The 13,447-nt window shown below is 39.9% G+C and overlaps 1 protein-coding gene across 4 annotated transcripts in view; it reads left to right on the top strand.

Moving 5' to 3' along the window:
* LOC107877923 overlaps positions 1 to 13,447 on the top strand; it is a 36,196-nt gene that overhangs the window by 7,986 nt on the left and 14,763 nt on the right. For 3 of the 4 annotated variants that reach the window (XM_016724735.2, XM_047407142.1, XM_016724743.2), the window contains one exon: positions 6,742 to 6,841. The exons of the other annotated variant lie outside the window; for it this stretch is intronic. In XM_016724735.2, coding sequence (XP_016580221.1) covers positions 6,742 to 6,841 — 100 coding nt within the window. The remainder of the gene's footprint in view (positions 1 to 6,741; positions 6,842 to 13,447) is intronic. 4 annotated transcript variants of the gene reach the window in all.

The following is a 13,447-nucleotide window of genomic DNA, read 5'->3' as shown; positions in this document are numbered from 1 at the left end:
TCTTCTTCTAAGAATATAAAACGACATAGTTTAGGGGTTGGAAGGGTGAGAAAATACCAAAATGCCCCCATTGAAACGTAACTAAAATTTTGGGAAATTCTAGTAGTATGATTCGTACTATCCAACCACGGCTTGTGGCTTGAGATCGTGGAAACTGAGCAGATTTTGGATGGAACTCCATGAGTCAACCCACGACCCATGGATTGAAGTGACGAGCCGTGGTTTGGGCTCGTGGTTTCTTGACTCGATTTGAGGGGTCTCTGGTCTGAGAACCATGGATGCACTCCACGACTCGTGGTTTGGACCTGTGACTTTGACTTCTGAGAGAAAATGCAAACTTAGGTCTCGTACAGTACAAGCCCAATGTACAAATCATGTGCAATTGATAAGGCACCAGGTCTTGATGGATATATACAGTGAATTTCCTTCTGATTTTCTGGGAAATGGTTAAAGGGGACATCATGGGTACACTGCAATACTTTCATGACTATCATTTTTTTTAGAAGAGTCTGAATGCCACTTATGTCGCTACGATTCCCAAAAAAGTAGGAGCTTTGGAGTTGAGGAACTTTAGGCCTAATAGTTTGATCTCTAGGGTATATCAGGTTACTGCTAAAATCTTAGCAGAGAGGCTAAAAAAAGTGATTGCATCTTGATCAACAAATATCAAATGACCTTTGTCAAAGGCAGACAGAATATGGACGTAGCTTTGATAGCTAGTGAATGCATAGATACTAGAATCAGATAGGAAGTGGCTGACTTAGTGTGCAAACTAGATATTGAAAAGGCTTTTCACAATGTAAACTAGGATTACCTTCGGTACATGCTCAAACAGATAGGGTTTGGAGACAGATGACTGAATAGGTAATTTTGTATTAAAATTGCCTGGTTCTCTATTTTGGTGAATGGAGAACCTGCTGCTTTTCCCCCTTAGAGAGGATGATACAAGCCGAATTAGCTCCACTCTTTTGAGATCTATGCGTTAAGGACAACACCTAAGGATCCAAGACTTGATCAGGAAAACAAGTACGTGTTTGGATGATAGCTTTGTGTACGAGAGGAACTATATCCATTGATACAATTCATGGGGCCATTGAGCAAACATCGTGTTTGGCTGATAGTTTGAAGCATTGGAGGTGTTTTGCTAAAAAGTGTCTATTGGGTCACTTTTGAGCCAATTGGCATTTAAGGTCACTTTTGGGTCCAATCATAATAAATAGCCTTGGCTATAAATGGCTAGTCTTCTCTTAGACTTAAGGAGATGATTTTTGATGAGAACTACACTTGAGAGTATTTTAACAAGTTTGCTGGGAGCTTTGTGTTTTGTGCTTCGAAATGTTGGTTGTGAGGGGTTCTTTATCCTCTCGGTCTTCCTAGGAGTTAGGTACTTGTCTAGGATTATCGTTTAAGGGCCTCAGTTTAATATATCGTGGTTTGTTTTCGGTTCCTTTACTTGTGTCTATTTTTTATCCCTCTTTTTATATTGTTTTTGATTTCAGTTATTTTAACCTTGTTTTTGTATTGTCACTCGTATCATTTGGTATCAGAGCCGAGCTTGGATTCGTTCCTATGAATTTAATTGGGTTTGTTATTGAAGAAAAAATTGAAAAATCACAAAAAAGTACTATTCACGTTTTTGGGTCTAGTCCATAATTTTGAGTTTGTGATTTTGGTGTTTTCTTGAGTTTCTAGTGCTAGATTCTATTCCCTAGCACTATTTGAGCCTAAATCTCAAATTTGAGCTTAATCGGAGTTGGTTTGAAGGTTCTACCATTGTTGAAGCTTGAGTTTGAAGAAAATTTGAAGTGGGTTCTAAAATCTGAAATTTTTGGTTGAGTTTTTGAGCTTAAAATTGCTTGGGTCGATGTTCGGGAGCTTGAAAGGAGCTTGGGTTCGAACTTCCTCCAATTTCGAGTCCATTTGCGTAAGGGTCAATTTTTGAGTGTTCTTGTTGATGTTCATCTCTTGAAGAAGAAGATTATTCAGAAAAAGTTTGTTTGATTCACAAAAGAAGGGAAAAGTGTTTGGGGGTTGGTACAAAGGAATATTCCAAGGGAAAAGGGTATGTCCTTTGTTACCAATTTTTTTTTTTTAAAAAGAAAAGGGTATATCCTAGGAGAGAAGCCAAAGGGGCCCACAACAAAGGAAAAACTCGAAATTTCCAGCAAGCTGTCAAGGCACCTGTTCCCGCACCTGCACATGCAGGAGGCCATGTGCGCACTCATGTGGCCAACAAATCTCACCAAGGCAGCTCACTGGTGTGACTTGCGCGCCTCACATGCGTGAGCAGGTCACTATCTGCGGCCACAATTCAGCAAACACATGTTACGCACTCCAAAGTTGTTTTTCACTCAGGTTCATCATTCTAATTCACTTCTTGATTCTTAATCTTATTTCTTGATTCTTAGCGCTTATTAACAACTATTAATTGATCTACTTAGTTGCTTAATTGGTTCTTGAGTCTGTTTTTCTTTCTTGTTCTTTTCTATGTATGCTTTTATCATTTCTTTCTTCATTAACTTCTTTGAGTTAAGTCTTTTTACTCTTAAATGAGTCGTCCATATTTGCTTCATCCCTTTTCTCAAGTGTACTAAGGACTATGGGTGGAGCAACCCTTGATACCATCTTGGAGGCAGTCCTAAGGATGTGCTAAGATGTGAAGCAAATCATAAAGGGATTGTCACACACGAATGAGAAGTTATCAAACATGGATTGTAGAATGAAAAGTTTGAATGGTAAGTTATGAACAAAACACGTGCCCCTAAAAACACGAGGGGGGATAGAGTAGAGATGTGATTGAGGTAATAGTATGGAATGGGGAACCTGATTCTGAATCGAAGATGATGGCATTCTATTAATGAGATAGAAAGATGCGAGGACTGCATCGCCCCAAAAACGCAGCGGAACATGGGATTCAATGAGAGAGTATGAGCTGTCTCAATGAGATGTCTATTTTTCCTTTCTGCTATACTGTTCTGCTGAGGGTGTATGGACATGATGTCTGGTGAATAATTCCTTGGTGAGTCAAACTCCTGAAGTTGGGAGGATAAGTATTCTAAGGCATTATCACTACGAAAACTACGAATAGAAACACCAAACTGATTTAGTATTTCAGCACAAAAATTTTTGATTATAGGAAATAACTCAGAACGATCTTTCTTTAGGAAAACTAAGTGCATCGTGAAAATCATCAATGAAACTAACAAAGTAACGAAATCCTAAGGGTGAACTGACTCTACTAGGACCCTAAATATCAGAATGAACTAATGAGAAAATAGACTCTGAACGACTCTTAATACTACATGAAAATGTAGCACGGGTGTGTTTTCCAAGTTGACAGGACTCACAATCTAATGTGGATAAACTAGACAACTGGGCACCATCTTCTGTAGCTTAGATAGACTAGGATGTCCCAAACGTTTGTGAATAAGTTCTTGTGGGTCTGTAACGGAGCATGATATGAAGGAATTTGAAGAGGTAAGATAGTAAAGGCCTTGTGATTCATGTCATGTGCCAATCGTCTCTCCCGTACTGCGGTCCTGCATTACAATAGAATCATCAAAAAAAGTTATACTACAATGAAGGGCACGTGTCAAACGACTAGCGGATGCAAAATTAAAAGGAAAACCAGGGACATAAAGAACAGAGTCTAGAGTGACAGAAATGGCGGTTTGGCTTGTCCAACTCCTTCTGGTTTTGTTCAGATCCCATTGGCTAAAGTAATAGTAGGAAGAGATTGTGAATAAACTATATCAGACAGAAGTGACTTGTTACCAGAAATATGATCAGAAGCACCTGTGTCCACAACCCATGATCCAAAGTTAAGAGATTGTGCAGTTGAGACTATTGGCAGAGATGTATGCTTACTTGCTCGATACTAAAGATACTCATGATATTCCTTGTCGGATAAATACACCCGTTGATCACCCGTTGAGTTATCATCGTCTATCATCACCCCATTAATAGCTTTATTGGGCAAATGGATATGGAGGTTCGGGGTAGAGGTACAAGCTTTATAGAGGGGAGTGATAGGTGATAAATATGGAATGAAAGATGGGGGTGGAAAACTAGAGATATTGTTTTTTCTTTTTGTGCGGCCTGTGGAGAAATATCATGAAGGGATGGGATTCGTTCGTGTAAAATCTCATTCAAGGTCGGTGATGGGAAGAGAATATTCTTTTGGAGACATAACTGGTGTTAGAATATAATTTTGAAAGATGAATTCCAGAGTTTGTAGATAATATCTTGCCAAAGAAACTTGACTATTCAACAAATGAGAAAGTCACAAGGTGGAGAGACTTTTTGGGATTTGAGATTTAGAAGGGATTGTCAAGACTGGGAAGTGAGTGAGTTCCAAAGGTTATAAACCTTCTTCATAAGCAAGTCAATTTGTTGGACAATCTCGATAGGTGAAGGTGGCTGTGAGGTCTTGGAAGTAATGGAGTGTTCTCTGTGAAGTCTTTTTATGAGAAACTTTTGGTTAGGGAGGATGTTGAGTTTCCATGTCATGCAATATAGGCTCCAAGCGTGCTGAGGAAGGTGTGTTTTTTCACTTGGCTAGCCACTAAAGGGGTGATTTTGACTGTCGAAAATCTTAGAAAGCGGAAGGTTGTCTACGTTAGTTGGTGCTACATGTGCAGGGAGACGGGCGCGGGTGTGGATCACCTCCTTCTACATTGCGCGGGCTTACCATGCGTTTATGTTGGGATATGTTTAGATGGTTTTGCACTCTTTGGGTATCTGATGCTCAATTGGAAAAGCGCGAAAAGGAAGAGAAGACAAAGGGCCTGGAACATGGTTTCGATAGCATTTATGTGGGTAGCTTGGAGAGAGAAATAGAAGAGCTTTTGAAAGTGTAGAGTCGAGTTTCTTGCAATTGAGGAGTAGTCTCCACTCTCTTATTTTCTTTTGGTGTAAACAAAAAGTTTCGTGTTGCTTAGAGGATTAGGTGGATTTTGTAGAGCTTCATATTTTGTACTCCTGATCTTTTGGTATAACCTTTGTACCGATTTGGTCATGTTTATGAATGAAAATAGTTTTACTTGATTTAAAAAAAGGTAGACATATCCTTACTGTAAATTAGAACGTCATAAAAAAGACCAACACCGACTTCCTAAGGAGAGGTTTAAAAACAACATTCATGAAGCTTTGGAATGAGGATGGTGCATTGGTCATCCCAAATGACAACCAAAAATTCATAGTGTCCTTCATGAGTTTTAAAAGCTGTTTTGTATGTAAAATATTCCTTCATTCTCAACTGGAGGTAATCATAAGATTAATCTTAGGAACGTCTTAGCTCCTCTTAACTCATCTAACAAATTCTTAATGATTGGAAATGGAAGTTTGTCTTCACAGTTAACTGATTCAGATCTCTATAATCAATCCTCAGTCTCCAACTATCATCCTTCTTCCTAACCAATACTACAGGTGAAGTATAAGGGCTGGAATTATGCTGTTTTACACCTTGGTCCACATCTCCTGTACCAACTTTTCAATAATATCCTTCTTTACGCCAGGGTATCTATAGGGTCTTTTATCCACAGGTGCAGCTCACTCTATGTTGGATATCTTATGATCAAAAGGCCCTCTGTGAGGGGGGAAGTGTAGTAGGCACTTCAAATATGCACTTATACTGTTCCCTTAAAGTAATTACAGTAGGATGAAGCTCAGTACCTTTAGTAGCTTGAATCCTGTTACATTGCCATGTGGTAGTTGTATTTGAAATAAAGGTGAGCAGACATATTTGGACTAGTTCATCAGTTCTTTCGTTCAAAACTCTAAGCCTTAGTTGTTTTGATATGATTGGTGACCTCTCTCAGGACATGCTTTTTACCTTGATGCACAAAATCAATGGTTCTGTTGAAGAAGTCAAAAAAAATTCTACCCAATGTATTTATCTGTGTTCACTAGAACTATATCAACATTCCCTAGTGGTGACAGTAGGAAGTCATGAAAATGTGGTATCCTGCAACTACCATTATAAATTCTTAATGACTGCAGCGGTTTGGACCTTCTACCATCAGCTACACTCACAGATTTCTCCACTATAGGGAAGGCTTTGTATTCTAACTGTGTTGCTACTTCTGTATCAATAAGCACCTGTAGGGGTTACTTCTCATGGTATCCAGTGAACTAGTGGTCTGATAGCCTGCACTCCCAGTAAATGCATGCAAGGAAATGGTCATGCTATTCTATGAAGAACAAGGATAGGTGTTTGTACGTTTTTCTGGAATATGTATTTGGCTACCGGCACAACTTTTGTGTTGAAGATTAATATAATTGTTAATTTTCTAAAAAGGAAAATAATGGGTCGGAAGTTTACATGTTAAATCTTAGATACTGAATTGATACTAAAGTCGCCAATTGCCATTAGATTGTTTTTTTCTGGCGCTGTATTCTTTGCTATTAGAGTGTTTTTTTTTGACACTTACCTATATCTGAACTTCAATATGGTCTGCGATGTTCCATTCAGAGTAATGCTGTTCCATTTCTAGACATTCAGAAGGAAAAATCTATCTTTCAGAAGTTATCCTATTGCTGTAAACCTTCTAAAAGATGATAAATGCTTGTTCTCTAAGTTGTTGTACTTGTTTTCACCTTGAACGACAAAAGTGTTTTATGGACTGCTGTAATGATTTTCTTCATCTTGTTTCCTTTGTTCTGTTTTATCTTTCTTGTTCCCTTGTATTCGTATTATATGGCTTCCACCCATACTCTTTAAGTTCTGAAATACTTTTATAGGAGTTAGTTGTTGCTGTTGAGAAGATGAACTCATACCTCGACACAAAAAAGACCAGGCCATACTCCTTCCAGCAAGCTGAAATTGTGGAATTAGGATTAGGTATGTGTTTTTCACTTTGTTCCTTTTTCATTTTGTCGTTGTGTTAATTATGGACATGGAAGTGCCGTTGTCATTGAATGAAGCTCTCCATTCTAGTGCACTAGTTAATTGCTCTACATAATTTTAGTGTTCCTAGAACCAGATGCTAAAATAATGTAGAGCAATTAACTAATACACTAGAATGGAGATGCTTTCCATTGGACTTAAAAAGGTGTTGGAAGAGAGAGACTGTTTATACTTTATACTGCTTTTGTGGAGGGTAGATAGATTTTGGATGCAACATTGGTGGCAAACAAAGTGGTGGTTCTAGGAGAAAGCAAAGAGTGCCAAGTGTGTTGTGCCAATATGATCTTGTAAAGGCCTATGATCATATGAACTGGTTCCTAGAATCTATAATGCTGCAAATGAATTTTGGAAGAAGTGGAAGAAACAGATTTACTTTTGCATCTCTTCAGTGTGATCTTCTGTGATAATGAATGGCACCTATGTGGTTTTTTTGGAGGTTCGTGGGGTTTGAGACAAGGGAACCCTTTATCTTTGTTATTTATCTTAGTTATGAAAGCTTTGAGTATGATGAAAGATAGAGTTGTATTGGGGAGGGTGGTACTTAAAGTGTTTTAACGTTGCAGTTGGGGTGTAGGGACAATCTCAACGTCTGACTTCTTTTGTGGGATGATAACTTGGTGTTTTGTGTGCAGTTAAGACCCAACGGGGTTATCTAGGACAAGTTCTCACCCGATTTCAGGCAGTGTTAGGTCTTAAAATTAATTTGAGGAAGTGTGAGATTATTTATGTTGGGGAGGTAAATAATATTGGATTGCTCTCCCAATTTTTGAATTTTAGAGTTGGGCCCCTTCTTACTACCTATCCTGGAGTACCATTAGGTGCACCGAATAAAAATCAATTGGTATAGAAATCGATTCTTTAGAAAGCTGGGAAGAGTCTAACAGGGTGGCACAAAATATATATCCAATGGTTGGAAGGAAGTGCTTATTAAGAGCACACTCTCGAGCATTCCCACTGACTATATGTCTTTGTTCTTGCTTCAATATTAGTCATTGAAAAGTTGGGAAAGATCTAGATAAATTTCCTATGTGAAGCGGCAGATCAGACAAGGAAGTTCCACTTGGTGCGATGGGAAACTATCACATCTCCTAAAAAATGGGAGGTCTTCGAATTAAAGATTGAAAGGTTTTTTTTATAAAGCTTTACCGAGCAAATCACTTTGGAGATTGGGGGTGGAGGTACAAGTGTTGTGGAGAAGGGCACTAGTTTATAAATATGGGGTTATGGAAGGAGGGTGGAGCACTAGAGATATCATTTTGCTTTTCGATTGTAGTTTGTGGAGGAATATATTGAAGGGATTGAGGTCGCTCAGTCCAAATCAAGCATTTTTATTTCACAACAGAAGCATGTTTAGACATTCTTGAGGAGATACGAATGATGGGGTTTAGACTCATTGATATGCTTAGGGATCTGAATGCTAAACTCTTGCTAACATAAGGGGAGTTCCTAGGTGAGCTCGTAAGTTATAGGCGGTTGGTTGGTAAGTTGAATTACACACAGTGTTGAGACCTAACATTCCGTTTGTTGTGATTGTTGTAAGTCAGTCAATGGATTCTACATGTGATAATAATTATGCATTGTCTGCATTTTGCGATATATAAAATCAGCCTCAGGCAAATGACTACACTTAGAGGATCAAAGCCATGAGCAGATCATTGGATATACACAGTACAGGCACTGATCGAAAAGGATCACGTTCTGATATATATTCTACATCTGAATATCGTGTTTTAATAAGAGGTGATTAGATGTCTTGGAAGGGCAAGAAACAAGACGTGGTGCTCAATCTAGTGTACAAGCATAATATCGAGCAATGACTATAGCAACTTGTGAGCTAGTTTGAATCAAACAATTGCTTAGAGAGTTACAATTTGAAGAAATCAGTCAATGGAACTTGTGCGGGATGATAAAATGGCTCTGCAATTTGCTTTAAATATGGTATTCCATGAGAGGACTAAGCACATTTACATTAGTTGTATTTCGTCGGAGAAAAGATACTCTTGGGCATTGTTCAGGGATGCGCTCGCATTGTCGCATAATGCGATGATGCAAAGCGATACGAGCCCTCTCGCTGCGTGTGGCTGATGCAAGCGCATCGTGTTGATTTTATTTTTAGGGTCAATTTTAAATTAAAAAAGGAGTCACTTCATATTGATTTTATATTTAGGGTCAATTTTAAATTTATTAAAAAAAAGCTACTGCGGCGACTACCACTGCATCAATTTTCTAAGGCTAACTTTTAAGTCCACTGCTGCGACTTCTTCTTTACTGTGCGACTACCACTACTGCACCTTCTTCTTCACTGCTTCACTTCAATGATGCGCTCGCATTGCTTCACGCACCACGTGATGCGTGATGCGGAGCCTTGTCGCTTTTTTCGGCATCCCGCTTCCCTCAACACTGCTCTTGGGAGATATTGTTACAAAATTTGTGAAGTAAAATGCTCTACTTGCATACATTTCCTCCTATTCTAAGTTGCTCAGCTCGGGTGCGGGTATCCGACAAGGATGCCATTTTGGGGGTTGGATTTGGCAAAATTTGAATTTTAAGATTCCGGGGGTAGGGATCCAGGTGCTGGAATTTGGCTAAAAAATCCAAAATTATAAAGGAGCTATAAAGATATTCTAAAATTTGAAAGATCTTCTAGGTTATCTTCCCTAAGACCCCAACTCCTTCTTTCATGCTCTCCGGTTCGTATCCCCGAAAAGAGAAAAAGGAAGTCTTTCAAGGCCTTTCACCAACTCTTTTACAAGTCGTTGTATGCTGGAAGTCACATCACAACCACTTGAATTCTTAGTTAGGATACCTCCCGCCTCCCACCATCAACAGGTACCAGGTAACCCTGTCCACCACCAAGGCTAGAACAGATGAGAAGAAACCACCTAGTGTTTTTCTCTGTTGGGAATTGAACCTGAGACCTCATGATGTTCAACTCAACATCATTGAACCACTAGGCTACACCCTTGAATACATGAATCAACGAATATTGACCAAGAGGAAAAGCTAAAAAGGAGACAAAGGGACTATAATATTGAATATATGCCATGTCCTATGTCAAATCTATTTTATCTTTTACTCAATTTTCCCCCAAATCTATCCATGGACGTTGGTCAAAATATCCAATATGGGTTGACCGAATCTCACACGTATCCTGCACCCTCACTTGCACCCGTCTCGTGTCAACACAGGTGTGGCAGAAAAAATAAGAGTCCACGCAACTTTGAGTTGGTTACATTTGTAACAAGCTTGGAACATGCAACTTATGTGCACCAACTTAAGTATATGGTTAGATAGTTGGTGTATATAAATACTATGCTAGCGTCATACACTATAAAATAGTTATTCAGCATTGTGTAAAATATGTATATAAATTGGGTTAGTGTAAGATTGTTATGTAACACATCTTAATAATATTCTCTTGTACCTTTAGGGGCCATTTGGTTACGGTTTACTGTTATGCGGGCATTAGTAATACATTAATTAATTATGTGGGTATCTATGTATTATTTTATGTAAGGATTAGTTGTGTAGGTTTTAATTATTCATGTATTAATTATGCAAGTATAATATGTAGGTATAATATATATTATTACAGGTAGCTGTAAATAATGAAGCACTAAATATTTTTGAAAATTACTCTCTTTCTCTCTCCTAACCTTTCTATCAGTAACGTCTCTTTGCTAACGGTTATTTTGACGTGACACGGGCTTCTCCGACACCGGCATCAGATCAATAGTGCCGGCGATAGGTAAGTAGATGGTCCCCTCTCTCTCTCCCCTTTGGGTTTTCTCTCTCCCCCTTTTCCCTTTCCCCATCATTCGCACTTTCCACTGCTCTCGCCAGTGGGTTAAGGTCCCCGTCGGTTCGACTTCGGTGACATAGTGAGCGCACAGCTCCGATCACAGGCGACCGATTTTGGCCATGTTATCAGGTTTTGCTGGTCCCGACCAGATCTGATTTTGGGGACATTCCGGCGATAATATTCTGGCGACCAGTTTTTGCATCAATTTGTCGGGATCCAACATACCACGCAAGAGAAGAGGACTTGGTCTACAAGTGTAACCCGGTGACGTCTAACCTTTGCTATTCACTTTCTTGTATCTTGACTTGCTTTTAATTTGTTGGGATTGCCTGTTGTCTTATATTGGTGACTTGCATTGCTTTCCTATTATTTGTTTTGCTGTTCTTGGTGTTAGGCCAAATAGTGTGCTTTATATTTCCTACTGCTAGTTTTTGGTTCTATCTTTGTGTGTATTTTTTTTAGTAGTGGCTTTGGGTGTTGATGATAGGGTAGGGTCATGTCTGAGGGGGTTGGGGCTGGGGGCTATTGTTAGGGTAGGGAAAGAGGGGAGGGCTGGTTTAGGGGTTGGGGAAGAGGGGAGGGCTGGTTTGGGACTGGGGGCAAAGTCTGGTGTTAGGACAGGTTTGGGGTATGGAGTGAAGGGTGGTAGAGGTAGATGTGATACAAGAGTTGATAGGTTGAGGGTGGGGTCTTGGAACATAGGGACCCTTCAGGGTAAGTCCATAGAGCTTGTGAAGATTCTTAGAAAGATGAGGATTAATATTGCGTGTGTTCAGGAGACCAAGTGGGTAGGGTCTAAGGCTAGGGATGTGGATGGATACAAGCTATGGTACTCGGGAAGTGAGAGGCGTAGGAATTGAGTACGCATCTTAGTAGATGAAGAACTTAGAGGGCAAGTAGTAGAGGTTAAGAGGATCAACGATAGGTTGATGACTATTAAGTTGGTCATTGGGGGGTTTACTCGGAACGTGTGTAGTGTTTATGCGCCGCAGGTGGGCTTGGACAGAGAGGAGAAGACGCGGTTTTGGGAGGCTTTGGACGAGGTGGTGAGAGGCATTCCTAGTTCTGAGAAGATTGTTGTAGTAGGGGATTTCAATGGACACATTGGGGTGTTACCAAGACGCTATGGCGATGTGCATGGTGGTTATGGTTTTGGGGAGAGGAATGAAGAGGGAGCTACTCTGTTGGATTTTGTGAGGGCCTTTGGGATGGTGGTAGTGAATTCGAGCTTTTCGAAAAAAGATGATCACCTGGTCACCTTCCGAAGCGCAATAGCCAAGACTCAGATTGATTTTCTGCTGCTTAGGAGGGGGGATATGGTGTTGTGTAAGGATTGTAAGGTCATTCTGAGTGAGAACCTTTCAACCCAACACAGGCTTCTGGTGATGGACTTGGGTTTAAAGAAGGATAAAAAGAAAAGAGGCGGGGAGGGTCGACCTAGAATAAAGTGGGGTGGCTTGACGTCGGTGAGTGCGTTGGAGATAGGGGAGAAGGTGGCGGAAATGAGGGAGTGGGAGTGTAGGGGGGACGTGGATGGTATGTGGGATAGGGCGACTAGGTGCATCAAGGTGTAACGCCCCCAATTTTGGTACCTGGAATGCTATACGGTGCTCATGACCCCGAAAGACCACAAGCTAACCCATGACTGATATTTGTGCCTGTATACTGCATGATATACTATATAATGCAGAAACATGAATTGAAAGGTCATAAGGTTCTGGATAACATGAATTGTGAATGAATAATGAACTTATGAGCCTTGGTCTGATATAATTAGGGGTTAAAACAGGTGGAAAAAGACCCAAATACCCTTTAAAAACGACTTAAAATTCGTTGAACGGGATTTGCGACGGCTCGTGCGACGGTTAGTCGCTGGCTCGACGGTCCGTCGTTTTGATCATCGTACGTGGACCAAAAAAAAGACTCACTACCTTATAGTATCGGTTTGGGCGACGGTTCGTCGACCTGTCTGTCACACCTTATCCAGAAGTTTGACTCACTGCCTTGGCTGCGACGGTCTAGGTGACGGTCCGTTGCTAGATCGACGGTTCGTCAATTTGGCTGTCGCACCAGGGCGATTTTGACAGCTCTGAGTAAAACGTCCATAACTTTTTACTCTGATACCGGATTTGGATGAAATTGGTATCGTTGGAAAGCTAATTCAATTTTCCACATGATAAAAAGTGAATCTTAAAAATTCCACGTGTACAAAAATGGATTCACATTTCAAAGTAAGTTTCTAACATTCTTGGGCCGATTTCAAGCTAGGTAGAAGTACGGGGTATTACAATATCTCCCCCTTGAGAACATTCGTCCTCGATTGAGACTGAGTGAGAGGGTAGAAAATAAATTGACATACAACTGAACATGAATGACTGGAACATGATCTCATGACTGGTAACTGAATATATCATAACGAACATGCATATCTGATGGATGTGTAACTGATTCGTGAATGCATGACTGAGTGTCATGATGAACTGAGTTTTTCTCAAAATGAGAATGCATATCTGATGCATAACTTCATGACTGGACTGATATTTGAATGCATGATTGAATATGGAAAAGTACTTAGTACCAAGTTTGTAATGGTAATTTGAACATGAAACTGAGTAAGTTCAAGAAAACTATTACGTAAACTGAAAAGTACAGATGAGCCCATGATTATGCTAGAAGTATGTATGAACGGGAACCTAAGAACATGACTGAGACTGAAACATGATATATAAACTGAATTT

The sequence above is a fragment of the Capsicum annuum genome, chromosome 1, assembly GCF_002878395.1.
Source record: "Capsicum annuum cultivar UCD-10X-F1 chromosome 1, UCD10Xv1.1, whole genome shotgun sequence".
Lineage (NCBI taxonomy): Eukaryota > Viridiplantae > Streptophyta > Magnoliopsida > Solanales > Solanaceae > Capsicum > Capsicum annuum.
Note: the sequence above shows the minus strand (reverse complement) of the source record. Positions and strands in the feature narration are given on the sequence as shown.